The 15,141-nt window shown below is 34.2% G+C and overlaps 2 protein-coding genes across 3 annotated transcripts in view; one reads left to right on the forward strand and one right to left on the reverse strand.

Annotated features, from left to right (window-relative positions):
* The window catches only part of LOC124638112 (hemicentin-2-like), a 289,572-nt gene that overhangs the window by 136,698 nt on the left and 137,733 nt on the right, over nucleotides 1-15,141 (reverse strand). The window lies entirely within an intron of this gene.
* Nucleotides 1-15,141, forward strand: part of LOC124638109 (major myo-inositol transporter IolT-like) — a 35,426-nt gene that overhangs the window by 12,116 nt on the left and 8,169 nt on the right. Inside the window, exons 1-3 of one of the 2 annotated variants that reach the window (XM_047174963.1) lie at nucleotides 12,089-12,217; nucleotides 13,409-13,618; nucleotides 14,476-14,638. In XM_047174963.1, the coding sequence (XP_047030919.1) occupies nucleotides 12,181-12,217; nucleotides 13,409-13,618; nucleotides 14,476-14,638 (410 nt within the window). In that variant the 5' untranslated portion in view covers nucleotides 12,089-12,180. Of the gene's footprint in view, nucleotides 1-12,088; nucleotides 12,218-13,408; nucleotides 13,619-14,475; nucleotides 14,639-15,141 lie in introns of those variants that run through there. The other variant, XM_047174962.1, reaches the window with a different exon arrangement.

Raw genomic sequence — 15,141 nt, forward strand, 5'->3', positions numbered from 1 at the left:
GTTCGATTCCCGGCTCGGTCGACATTTGTGTGATGAGCATGCTTGTTGGCCGTGGTCTGGGTGTTATAATATGTATTTATAAATATGTATATATGTAGCTATATGTAGTTTATCAGTTGTGTTAGCACCCATAACAGAAGTTAATTAATAACTTACCATGGGGCTAACCGACCGTGTGTGAAAAGGTGTCCCGGCATTATTTATTTATTTATTTAAATGACGAGGTTTAAGTGGACCAATTTTCCTCTAAGTAATGTAATTCTGTCTCTGGTTGAAGAGTGGTTCATTAAGTTTTTAAAAATCCAATTATGAATGAAATTAAAATATTAAATGAGCGTGGAACAGCTTTTGCATTCGCTGTAGTTACGGTGACAAAACGACACGTGAGACACGCCTTACTTTTAGCATAATTATGAGCAAGTTCTTTTAGTGATTAATCAAAATTTTTCATTACTAACTGTTCCTCGCAGTTTCAAGTCTGTTGAGAACCAAGTAGATGTTGAAGTGTTACCACATATGAAATCTTTAATTTTGTATCCCTGTGTCACTGTACGTATTCAAAAATAAATAACAAATTGTTAAGAAAGTAACAAAATACTTTTAAGCTAGCGTAGATATTGAATTTGGTTATGTATTTATTTTTTCGTACATTATACGGACCACTCGAGAGGATAAGTGTGTATATTATACAATAACAATTTTCATATAAAAATATTTTTATTTTCAATCACTTAAACGTAGATATATTTCTTTACTTAAAAGCATTTCACATCTCTCTTTTCATCGATATAATGTTGCCAAGTATAATTTCGGGTAGTGCTTTACTTAACAAATAAAATACAAAAGGTTTTCATATTGGATGCTTTGAGTATTATCGTTAAAAATTATAATACATTATACACTTTTTGTGTACTTACTAGAATTATTCTTTGCGGTTTTACCGAGAAATGTTCGTTCCACAATCTGCTAAAGACAATGGATAAAATTAAATGGAAATAATACATACAAAGCAATTTTATATCAAAGAAAAGTTATGTAAATATTCCCATTATTTCCTGGCATTAATATGTTCAAAAAATCTACGTAAACATTCATAGTTTTGGATCATATTTTTTTTATAGAATTGTGTTCAGTAAAAAAAACAAAAGGGTGAAGAGGGGAACTTTGGACAACCCTACTTGGGATTCTTGATATTGATCTCGTATGTCGAGGATACAAAGTTAATGATACGTACGACTAACTCTATCTGCTGTAGCCTATAAAAGTTATATTAAGTTAAAAAAATATTTTCATGTTACCTTATTTTTTTTTTTGTAATATTACCGTAATGGGCTGCTTTGGGTTAAATGTTATTTAATACTAACTTCTGCTAGCGGTTCCACTTACGTCTGGTGGAAACTACTTTACACACTCGAATAAAAAGCAGCCTATAGTCTTCCTTGTTAAGTGGGCTTTCTAATACCGAATGAATTTTCCAAATTGCAGCTAATTTGGGATTAACGTATTCTTACAAACAAACTCTTACAAGCTTAATATTAGTATATATTATATAAATATACGAGTATTATATCATAATTTAAAGTTATTGAAGTCACATAACTTCATCGTTATTAAGATATTAGTGTCGTAGGTCATGGTTTGTGTACTCAAGCTCATTGTAACTTGCAATTTACATCATCATTATAATGCTCTAAAAACTGCGAATAAAAACAAGATTCATAAAGCTTACCTAGTTATTACCAACTTGATGCGAATGGCTGAACACAAATAGAGAAGCCTTCAAGAATAAACATACAATTATCTATTAAGATATGGAAAATAAAAGCTCAAAAAATCATTTTGTTGTTTATTATATTTAGTGTTTTACACACAAATTGTTAGACTTCCAAAATAACCTTAAATTGAGACGTCAATGAGTGTCAATCAACTAAATTGATATACAAACTAAATTCATACCAGTTGCACCAAACTGTCTACCACTAATTGCTGTCCATCATATTAATATATGTATACAGTTCCATTATATAGATACAGACGTTTATATCATAAATCATCTTAGTTTAACAGACAGAGTGCTTCGAATATCATAATCATCTGACATCGAAGGTTCTAGAACATCACAATAGAACATTGTAACTAGATTGTGGAGCTAAAGCCTACATTAGCAGAATTGCTTCGCTAAGCCGCCGTCCCACGTGAGCTGTGAATGCGATGTTGAAATATCACATGCTAATGCTGCCTGAGTGCTTCTAAGTGTGTTGCGAAATTTGACGAGATTGAAATCGTGTTGCATGCGATTTTCATTCGGAAATACTTTTTAGATGCAATACCACATATTTTTGTATATTATAATAAAAAAGAGAATAGTTTAATAACTATTTTGTAAAGATCATTAAAACTGCCAATTCATTTTGTGTTGATGTACATCTATAAAATTATTTTGTGGTATTGTAATTGTGACACAAAAATGTCATGCTCACCCTTACTCCCAAAAATGCATGAAAATGCAATTTCAATAATAGTACTACAGCAGAAACCAACACTCTCACCATGCTAATGATCTGTTCCGCTTTCCATTCTGCATGTTCACACATCTCCCTCACATAGGACACAGATAGTCGAAGAAAATGCATGTACAAGGCTGTTGAATATGAAGTTCCTGACTTCTTGGCTTTAACAACTGTTGGCGTGGCTTCAAAATGCAGGGGACTGCGTTCCTGTCTCTTATATCCAGACAAATTATTAGCAGCATTAAAGTTTATCACGCCTGCAAGGTTTTATATACGACCCCATCTTTGTAGGTACTTAATTCGCTTAATGGCTTTGGCTCTTGTTTCTAAGTTGATTTATGATTGCTGAGTTTTACGTTTTTTGTTTGTGTTTTAGTTGGCTGTGTTTGTGTGGGTAATAAAGTTTGTTTGTTGTAGTGTGAAATATGCTTTCAAAGATAAAATGTGTTGACACCATTGAAGGTTGATTACAACTAAAGTAACGTCAATTTACACGTGGCTTACTTCGAGGCGACTGACCCCTATAATATCTTAATTAAAAACAAACAAGAACGATAAAGTTTTTTTCAAGAAAAGCAATTCTTATTACCACTATACAAAATTAAATATTCCCTTTTCTTACCTGAGATCCATCCAATCCAATTGCAAATGACAACTGCCGATACCGGACAATACTGTCAGCTAGTTCATTCTACACGAGTATAGCTAAACAAGACTACAAAGTCCCGACGTCAATCGAAGCTGACATCTTACTCGGAACCACTAGAGAATCCTCGTGTCAAACATAATCCGGACCGCGTACGGAATTGACGACCACACGTTAAGTTCGCCGCACAAACTATCCCAGTACCCGGAACTACACCAACTAATTCACTAAACTTGAATATTTCTCCCTTGCAAAACACTACATGCAAAGTATTTTACTTTTCATAAACTTCTGCTCACGGGAATATAGAAAAGTTTGTAGCAAATCTGTTGGTCCCCCGTACTTTGAACACCAGAGATATTCTATTGATCCAAAAAGTTTTGCCCAAAGTTTTTATATTTGGCAGCTGGGAACGCTTTGGTAAAGAGAAAACAAATTATAGTGACGATTGCTTTGCGCTGTGAATAATATATTTGTTATTCGTGTTTATTTGTTTTGAATGGTCGTTATTTAGGGGATAAAATTAATGGTGATATTGCCTGTGGTTCATTTTAGCCGCGTTCACTCTAAATTTGAATATTTAATGTTGAAACGCAATTTGAAAAATTAATTCTGAATGTTGAGGTTTTTTAATAAGATTTTTGAACAATCAGCAGAGTAATGGAGAAACGTAAACTACCAAAATGGTAGTAATAATTTTACTTGGAATAACTTTTTTAGAACAGTCTATCTCGGGTTTACAAAAAAAAACAAAGAATTTATTAGAGTACTTGGAGTCTAAAAACCAAGCTTTCTACTGCTTTTTCATGATTATTTCAACAGTCTTAAATTATGGACGTAAGTCTATTATCCCACCAAAAACATTAAATGTAAAAAAAAGCCAATCCTCTACGCAATTCCTCCACCGTAAAAAGTTTTGAGATCGCATAGAAGCCAAGTCCTGTTCTACTTTATTTGTAATAATAAATCAATATTTTGTGACTATATCAATAGTTTCGTTCACTTTACAATAATATTGACTTGGCCATGAGCACAATAAACTACAAATATAATACAGCATATCTTGGAGAGGTGAAAGTCAAACATGAAGTTTAATATCACAGAATTAAATACTTTTAATTTATTCAATTGTTACTAAATGACCGACAGTCAGTATCATCCAACATCAATGAACTGCACATGTACTATGGCGCATGTTTAGTCCATGGTGATCTCAAATTCCAATCAGTCCATAATCAGTCCAATCGTAAAATCATGTCGATATAGAATTTATCAATTCAATGGTATTTACACATTATTACAAGGAGCGACTTTTAACTTGTGCTCATGGCCAAGACAGTATTATTGTAATGTGAACAAAACTATTGATATAGTCACAAAATATTGATTTATTATTACAAATAAAGTAGAACAGGACTTGGCTTCTATGCGATCTCAAAACTTTTTACGGTGGAGGAATTGCGTAGAGGATTGGCTTTTTTTTACATTTAATGTTTTTGGTGGGATCTAATTTATTTTTTGTAGGTCTCTTTCTTCTCTAAGTATATAACAAATTAAATTAACTTACATGCAACTAACTAAATATATAACAAACTAAATATGTACACCTAAAGTAGCACGTAAACAATATTTTTTTTAACCTAAAAAATTTCGAAATTGTCGAATTTTTTAATCAAATATCTTTTAGAATAAAAGAGATTTATTTCAGAGGTAGATGACGCTATCACATTAAATTATTTGATTTTTTTTTAAAGTACTACTTATACTAAGCTATGTAACGAAACCATAGCGCGATTTAGACCAGGACAACGCCATCTATCGAGCGAGCATGCAGTGTTTATCGCACTGCATTAATATGAAAGATTTTATCATTACTCATTTCATTTAAACCTAGCTTTTTTATTCATATGTTGTATATTTAATACATAATAACAATATACCACTACGTAACAATAAAACAAATAGTAACATTTTGTACATAAATAAATAACAAAGTTATCAATGCAGTCAAAATTCATACACAATGTTCTTGAAAAACCGCAAATATAAATTTGTTTCCTATTTTTTTATTAAGTTTTAAGGTTTTTATAATTTTCCCTTTATATGTAGCTAATAACCTATCTTGGTGCCAAATTTGAAGGTTCTAAGTTTGCTAGAAGTACCTTAGACTTTTGATGATCGGTCAGTGAGTCAGTGACAAAATGGTGTAACTTTGATCGCTCATAACTCGTAAACTATTTATTCAAATGTCTTGTAATTTTGAGACTGAGCTTGTTCTAATACTTACTCTTGATCATCGAAAACCTAAACTCCTAGCTTTGTTCACATGGAAGATACAGGGGGCTGAAATAGCCGCGAAACGCTTCGAGAAAAGATGGTACGGCCGTGCCCGCTTTGCTCGAGTCTTGGCTGGGGCACTGCCGTGCCCTCAGATAGAGATAATAGAAAGACAATCGATAATTTTGACGTAGTTTGTCACACGCCTAAAAATAAATAAATAAAATATTTTCGATGAAATTCTACGAGTATTTATTTTAGACATTGATTAGACCATGTTTTTATGTATGTTTGTATAAGTGGAACCTAATGAACAGTCATGCAATATTATTATTAATAACGTGATGGTTGCGATTGCAATTACGACTAAGTACACAGGGCTGTGTTAATGACCTGGCTGTACTTCAAATATTATTATCATTGCCTCAACTACCAAATACCTTTCTATTAGACTTCGACGTAGTCCTTCTAACAAACTTAAAGATTGTTTTGGAATGTCTTAACTTTTAACCAAGGAACCATGTATTTAATCACAACTGAACAGGTTCCTATAAAAAAAATATAATTGTAGTGTGTAAGAACGTGACAATCTTATATCATTCTTTATTCCAATAAAGGTCTCTGCACACAGCGGGCGACACGGCGACGCGACACTGAGCAGTTGTAATGTACTAGATATTACGGACGACGCCACACAGAGCCATCCCGCTCGACGCGACGTGACGCGACGATCTAGTACATTGTGTCGCGTCGCCGTCCCGTCCCGCCGCGTCGCGCCCGCTGTGTGCAGAGACCATAATGTAAATACAATCTCATTTTAAATAAAGAATATCTCAATTCCATTTTTGAACTTCAATTCCATCCAATCGAATATCTAGCCAGTCCAGTATAGATACATCTGGAATGTTCTAGACTCGTGTGTCAGCCTACGAGGATTCCATTTCAGTTGGCTCATCCCTTCTATTGAGCATCTCTCAAGAGTTATTCAAACCGTCTAGCTTTTGAAGTGTTACGTAACGCCCGTCTGACTCCAACAAAAGGGTTTACGCTTACACTTAGTACTTGGGGACAAAAGTGTTAACTGTAATGAGAAATACTGTCTCGTAATAACGTGGAATGATGACTGTTTTATGGTGAAGTGGGAGCTAGACGTTTGCTTGTAGTTAGGACTATAATTTTAGTAGCTGTTACAAGCGTCCTAGGGGTACTTACATTGTGAAAGCGAATGAAAAGTAGCCTATAAGTTATTCTGTTTGTTTAAGGTTATTGCTGTCAAGTTGAATCAAAATCGGTTTAGTAGTTTTTTGTGAGAGAGTAACAAAATTTGCTCGTATTATAATCTACATTTTGAACTTTTTGATGATCATTAGCCAGTTTTATTCAGAATTTATCCATTCCTGGATTATGGATTTATCAACCTAAAATAAATCTAAGAGATCACTCGATTTGCGGTGTAATAAGGTACGATAACGATACGAGACATCAAAAACTGAACCACTATATTTTTCACTCTGTCAATAAAATCATAAACAGATAATTCTCAATTAAATCAACCCACTATTCAATCTACAAAAAACTCATATAAAATCTGAACAAAATTATCCACTTAATTAATATCGTACGTACGTTATCATTGGCTATATAATACGTTTCTGTGAAGCCAGGTGTGGTAACTAGACATCATTATTGAATCATTAATTTAGAAGCCGTCTCCGTGCGGTCTCAGTGACGGTGGAGCGGTAATCTAAAGCTCTTAGCTATGTTATGGAAAGGACATTTGTTAGACTTTAGGTGAAGGATAATTTGTGGTTGAAATTCATCTATTTTGGTAATACTAGGTGTTCCCCGCAAGTTCACTCACGTCCTGTGAGAACCACTTTTAGTAACCCAGTAAAAGATTAGCCTATATTAATTTTCAGGCTCGTTGACTATTTGGTATCAACATTGGATCAAGAAAGATGAAAGAAAAAAACATTTATTAACACAAATCACGCAAATATCACAAAGATCACATAGGAATCACAGACATTATCTACTAATAGAAAACAGACACACTCGTCACAGTTTTTTTATACTAAAAGATTCAGTAAACGGAAAAGATGTAGGCAATCTCTATATTATGTAAGAATCTAAAAACCTATCAAGAAGCAGTCAAAAGATCGGGACACTACAAATACATTTGCAATGTTTCCGATAGCGTGAATGCATTTTCAGTTTCAGATACAAATCATACATACACAAACACTTTATGCAGGTCGTGTTTAAGCTTAGAACATTTAATTGACCGGAGTCGCCATTGTCATAACCAAAAATACGAAAGTGCAACTCACTAATACTTAGTCCTATATGCATATCTCTAGTATATGCGTGTATTTGATATGCAGAAAATTCATTAGTGACCTCACACAATTCGTCGCGTTGCTTCACCCCCCCCTGCAAATTAACAAACTTTTTGCATAAAAATGTTCATGGCGTGTCCGGTTGACTTAATGCTCAAAGTAATTAGACCATATAAATATTAGTTTTCCACGTGAACCGAAGTGGAAAATCACGGTGACACCAATCGTGTACGGGAATTTAGCCTTAATGTAATTGGAAACTGAAAACTGTTATTTAGTTGCTATTTCGTTCGTAATAACACGTTGCTTTCAACTATAGATATTATGGCTTTCCGGGAATTTTAAATTAGGTGGGTATCAGTTTTCAGCGTTGAATAAATGAGGATATTGTATTTTAAAACGAATTGTATTCTACTATGACGGACTTAATCCAAAATAGGTAAAGCCTGAATTCTGATAACTTAGTATCGGGTTGCCAGCTTTATATGGTTAGGTAGGCAGTCGCTGCATGTAAAAAGGCTTGGCAGATCAGATGATGACTTGTCGCACACTAACCTCGTAATAGGAACTGATGTGTTATATCAACATCAACATACACTTTTACAGCTTTACAACAAAAGCAAGACTATCTCCGTAACATATAGCCACGTTACGTTATACGTTAGGGTCCGTTCAGACAGACCGGCTCGGAGAGGAGAGCAAATTCTTATCACGTTGAAAATCGAGTACTTAGTATTTGAAGTAAGGTTTATTCTTGCATGTGCACTGCTTTTGTCATTAAGAATGCTCGAAGGCGCTTGTTGAGAAATAATAAGAGGAGCTGACCGGCTCCGATTGCGTACTTTTTCTTGGTCTTGCAGACGGTTGGCTCCAATTACATGCTCTCGCTCATGCAGCCAATCGGTTTCGGTCTGTGTCATCATCATCCTCCAAGCCTTTGTCCCAACTATGTTGGGTTCGGCTTCCAGTCTAACCGGATGTACCTGAGTACCAGTGCTTTACAAGAAGCAACTGCCCTATCTGAACCCCTCAACCCAGTTACCCGGGCAACCCAATACCACTTGGTTAGACCGGTTTCGGTCTGTGTGAAAAGAAAAATGCGCGCCGATGCTCCAAGCCGGTCTGTATGAACCGACCCTTACGTAACAAGTTACAGTACACGTTACGATATACGTTACGGTAGCAGTTGCAGCAACCGGTTAGAACACAGGTGTTCGCCGTGAAACACGGACACCATTAACGAATGATTAATTCTGGAGCTATGTGCCGAACATAGTTCAACGTGCGGTTGCAGTGACAGCGGGTTTTAGTTTATAGTTTTTTTTTTGTATCCACTACTTCGGGCCCGTAGTCGCAGGGTGGTAACTAGTTAGTCAGGGTTGTTTATTAAATAAATATTTCAATCTATGATCTAACAAGGATTTTTTGTAAGCTGTTAATGTTTCTTATATTAAGCAATTTTTCTTATATATTTTTTATACACATGCATAACTATATAATACTAGCTTCCGCCAGCGGCTTCGCCCGCGTGGTGTGTTGACAAAATGTAGCCTATGTGTTAATCCAGAGTATCACCTATCTACATACCAAATTTCAATCAAATCGGTCCAGCCGTTTTTGCGTGATTGTTTGTGATCCATACATACTCACAAACTTTCACATTTATAATATAAGTAGGATTTTATATTAACATAAGTATTTTACGGGCAAAGAAAATGTTGCCACGAAATAGCAGTTGGCAACAAAGTATTTTAAGTTTCAAATTGTCTTAATATTAACACAACGCATTTGTTTGCTTTAAAATAATTATCATTGATTGTCTATGAACCCACCCTGTAAACATATACACTGACGTGGCACTTTCGTATGTGACTGAGTGACTGAAACTTGGAGCACCAAAACATGGATAACATTAACGAATGATTAATTCTCTTGCTGTACACGTACTTTAGGTCAGTGTGTGGTCACAGTTGCAGCGGGTGTTTTATGTAAATTGCTTTATTATTAACCTCCCCACTCAGAGACATTTAATGGTTACTTAAGCCATTCCTTAGTGAAGGATTTGTATGACATTTCGTCACTAAGGAGTGACTTAAGTAACCATTAAACGACTCTGAGTGTGGCAGTAAATATTGTAGTAGTTACCTTACTAATTACCTGTGCTAAATTCAATTCAGCATCCCGTGCAAACTACTTCGCGCATCCGAATAACATATAACCCATTATGTCACCTACTTTAACTAGTTTAAGATCAAAAATGTAAAATTGGTGTACCTAATAAAGAATACCTATCTATCTATAATGTATGACACATAAACGAGGAGATGTTGGTTTTTAACTATTTATTTAATATTTTATAGAAATTATATTCATCCATGTGATTTTCCGAGAATATTTTGTTTGAATACAGCTGTCACGTGTGACGAGAATGAAAAATGTATTAATAGGTCTTTTGTTTTCCATAATGGATTTCCGCACTTTTTTGTTTTAATTAATAACCATTGTGGTAGTGACTATTGGAAGACTGATATTTTATTTATAACAAATATTTTCATTACTCATGCGGCAAAAAGGTTTTCAACTCAGCGTTAAAATATTGAATACTGATAATTTAATTTTAAATCGGTCGGTATTTGATCATATTCTTCGTTTCTCTCACTGCTTAACAAATATTGCTTGTTTAACATATTTTTAGTTTTTCGCAGATCCTTTTAAATCAAACACTTTAAATTTTACATTTAATCAAAACTAAAATTACTAGATACAAGTGATACTTACCAAATCTAAAGGTACTAATGTAAGGAAGCTTATGTGTTTGTCGGTTTGATCAAACGCGGTAATTTCAATAATTTATTAATAAAATATTTCAGTGTTTCATAGCCCATTTATCAAGGAAGGCTATTAGCTACTTTTAATCCGATTACACAAAATGATACCCTCACAGATAAAACCGCTGGCGGAAGCAAAGCTCTTTTATATTTAGCTCAGTCTTGCATACAAAACGAGGGTTCACCTGCACCAAAAGTTTGCCTAATCAATTTATTATTTAACCTAACGACCCGCTAACACAGGCACCCCACCCCATCCAGTATAAATGGGACTTAATTCAAAGGGGAGTAACGCCATCTTATAACTATTTCATGAATGCCTGTTTCGGTAGCAAAGTACTGTGTTGAGCGTGATTATCGCGTATATACTAATCCATTGCTGGTTTTATGTGGTGACTGAATAATTTAATAAATATCCGCCGAGCATTAGTCATGAACATGATATGTGTACATGGAATAAGGAAGGAGGGAAGATGCCATAATGCAGCTAGTTCAGGCGCCTTCTTCTAGGTTAAATATATTGTCATGACTAAAACGATCAGTTATGAGTGAGCTAACGAGTCGTTCGGGTGCTTTGAGACATCTGTCATCTATTTTTGGTATTACAAAAAATGGTCGGGTCCTAAGAAGGTGTATAAGGGCGAAGACAGTAATGTTCCTCGTCTCCCGCACACCTTCATTTTAGCGCACTGCTTTTTAAGGAGATTTTCCGTTATGGCACCTCCGCTAGTGATTTTGTTTTCCATGGTATAAGTACATTCTTAATTAACGTGTTTTAGAGGCATTTTGCGGTGTTTACTTGAACGCTATTTGTGTTAGCTGATAGTATTTGCGTAATTAATGTAGGTAAGTAGTACGTATTGGTTGCATAAAGTGGTGTAATTAGGATATCAATCGACATTTTTTTATGTTTCTAATATCTAAAAGCAAAAATTAATGTAGATTAATACATTTTTAAAGGCATTTTGTGTTGGAATTCTGGTTTATAAATCAGGTTTTCTATGGCATTGGTTTCTAATTATTCCATAGAATGAAAAAAGTTGCTGAAAATACTCCCTTTAATCAAGTTGTTTATGTGCTTAAGTAAGTACATAAATAACATGATAATAGTACATACATTTTCTAATTTAAAAAGCGTAAAATTTCAAGTAATAATTAATTACGACATTCTTCATGAATGGCGCAAGTTATATTAATTGCATCTGTCCAAATATTTGTTTTGACTACCGTCACGATACACGCAATTTACTTAACAAATGACACACGAAAAGCAACCCTATGACTCATTGCAATAGAAATCATTACAGGAAGTTATGACATAATTTTATCTCATTTACACGGAGATAAATGACCAATATAACTTGACCTGTGAGGTCAACTTAAGGAGTGGAGATGAGGGGTCAATATAGACTAGTTGGTCCACATTCATCAAGGATTTCGAAATCAAAAGCAGTTTGTGTGACACGATACTATCAGTGTTATATTAATACTGATCGCGGTTGTAATTATTATGTCATTAAATAATGTTAATTATTATTTATTTCGGCTGTTAATGAATCAAAAATACTGTAAAAACAAAGATGGCTGACATGGTTCATGATTCTCCTGCGGATGCGGGTACGTATTAAAAAAAAATGAATTTTACTACTTACTCTTCCGTTTTTCTCCGCTTTATTGTACGACTGTTCACTTGAAAATTTTCAGGCAACTGGTGTTTAAAAGATCGTTTTGTCTCTGTCAATTTCGAACAATTTCAGCATATGATGTACGAATTCAGCGTTAAGTGTTTAAGTGGTAGAGCAATTGAACGTTATTATGGTGGGTTGCACCATGTAACTAAAAAAATAAACAATACTATACTATAACATCCGTCAAATTTCCGATTTGACCAATAAGCGGCAATTTGAAGGCTGATTATAATTTATTTATAGTTATAGTTTAATATTGCAAGCCACTCTTATGAGTTGAACCTGAGTTGCACCATTTAACTTTGACAATAACCGAAGCATTTTCAGCTGTCAAATCGCCGACTTTACCAAGCATACGGCTATCCTATATTGTTATCCTTATAGTTAAATGGTGCCACTCAACCTTAATGTTACCAGTATTTAATATCCCATACAAAACTGTCCTAAAATCTATTATTTTGCGTTACAAACTAAAATGGAAAATATCATAATGGCGGGGTATTACGGGGATCAACCGGGGAGACCATCGGTCATCATAATCCCCATTTTGGTACTCCCTAACGTAAGGGTCAAACCTTATATAAAATTTAGTTCTGCATTACATTTGAGCCCAGCTTATGTTAGTAGGAAGCTTAAGTGTTTGAATGGCTTATTTTTTCGTGTTACATGTATGTATAATTGTTATGTGTGTTAAGTATGGCGTTGTGAATATTTAAGGGACTTCTGCGTGTAACTGGATAGTAGTTTTTGAGCATCGGCTTTGAATCATCATTCACCGTTACATTTTCAGACTTTTGGTCTCACTATAGGGTCCAGGAATATTCTCATACAGAAAATGATTGAACATTATTCATCATGTCTGCTCAAGGCAATTTGTTCATTTCAGACTTTACAGTCCAGGTTTCCTCAAGATGTTTTACTTTACCTTTATTCATAATCAGTGCTAAGATATACTGAGAAACTACATACAATTTAGAAAAGTTACATCGATACTTGTCTGACCTTAAATCGAACCCACACACTTGTACTTACTTTTTTGGCTGGTACTTTAACCACTAGGCTACAACAACGACATAAAACTCAGGATGAACAGTGTATTCTAATTCTCGTATCTTTTCAGAGCCAATAACTCCTATGCAAGAAATCAACAAAGCTTATGAAGTATGTAAATTCGGTTGGTTTCACGTGAAGTTGCTGTTTGTGAGTTTTTTCGGGTGTATAGCCAGTATTCTGGTTACGAACACCACTTCGTATTTATTGCCGATAGCAGAGTGCGACCTCAATATGAATCTCAAACAAAAGGGACTTTTGAATGCTATGCCTTATTTTGGTAAGTGATAAAAAAAAATAGTTTAATAATTACTAGCCGCTTTCCCGTGCGTGGCGTCTCTTGGAAATTACTGTTCGCAACGAGATAAAATTTAGCCTATGTTACTCGAGAAGAGAGTGACTTTCCAACAGTGAAATAATTTTTCAAAACGGTTCCGTAGTTTCAGAGACTAGGTTACAACTTACAAACCAACAAAAAAAATATTTCCTCTTTATTAAATCAGTTATCTTTTTACGTTATTTTGATATCATTACCGTAAGTTGTATCGCAGTACTTTCTTATGTTTTCATCAAAATCCTTTATGTAATTGCGCCATTCATCACAAACGTTTACATTCGTAAAATAATATTAATTAGTAGGTACGAAATTAATTTTTAGTTTAATCCAAATCAATTTCAAAGTGCAATTGATCATGATCATTAACAAAACGCAAATATAAATTAATTGTCACTGACAGCCATACATTTAATTGCTTTTATTTTCATAATGAATTTTCAATTTATTGATGCCTATTTTTGACATCCATTGTATTTTACATAATATGTTGCTATCAAAGAGCTATTTAGTCTACTGTTGTTCAGTTAATAAGTTCATTTAAATATGGAAAAAACTTTTTCTTTACAATCAATATAGTCCTTTTAAATACTGAAATGATCTATCATCCAACGCTACTGTGATCATTTTGCCCCTCTTCGTCATCTCCTCTGCCTAGTCTTTTCCCTACTGGTTGAGATCGGTTCCAGTCTTAATCGGATGCAGTTGTGTACCAGTGTTTTACATGGAGCGACTTCCTATCTAATCTCCCGTTACCAGAGCACTGTCTTCAAATATAATCAAAATGTATATTTTTTTTTCAGGAATGTTCGTATCAACAGTAATAGCTGGATTTTTGATAGACACATTTGGAAGAATATACTTCTTAAGGATCGGTTTTGGAGGCATCTTTCTGTGCACATTATTTTCGGCTTCCAGTCAGACTTATGAGATGTTGGCTGCTGCTAAACTATGCGAAGGTATTTTGTGAGTAGTATTTTATCTTTTAATATTCGGTATAAACTCATATTTAGATCAAGAATCGGAAAAAACAGTCTCGCAAAATCCATTGATTCTATAATAATTTTGATAACTTACTTTCCTGAGTTGCCGTTTCTATGAATAAGTGAGAAACACGAACTTACCTGAAAGAATAAAAATAAATTGTTAGGGCATAAACATTGGCAAATATAATAACAATTAACAATAAAAATTATTTCACCGAAGAAACTCTTCTATTTTTAGTAGACAACATCGTGAAATAAAATGAGCCATCATTCAGTTAAATAATTACATTTTATGCTAACGATGCAAACAACGAATATAATAAACAATTAATGAACTCAACGTAATAATTTAGATCAAGTCTTTTGATGCGCGTCCAAATAAAAACAAGGTAACGACCGTTGCTTCACCTCCCTTTATCACTTTTGTAACCTTATTTACCTCCAAAAATGCCTGCAGCATTAATTATCTCAGGTACATTAAAA

Source organism: Helicoverpa zea, chromosome 17 (genome assembly GCF_022581195.2).
Source record: "Helicoverpa zea isolate HzStark_Cry1AcR chromosome 17, ilHelZeax1.1, whole genome shotgun sequence".
Classification (NCBI taxonomy): Eukaryota; Metazoa; Arthropoda; class Insecta; order Lepidoptera; family Noctuidae; genus Helicoverpa; species Helicoverpa zea.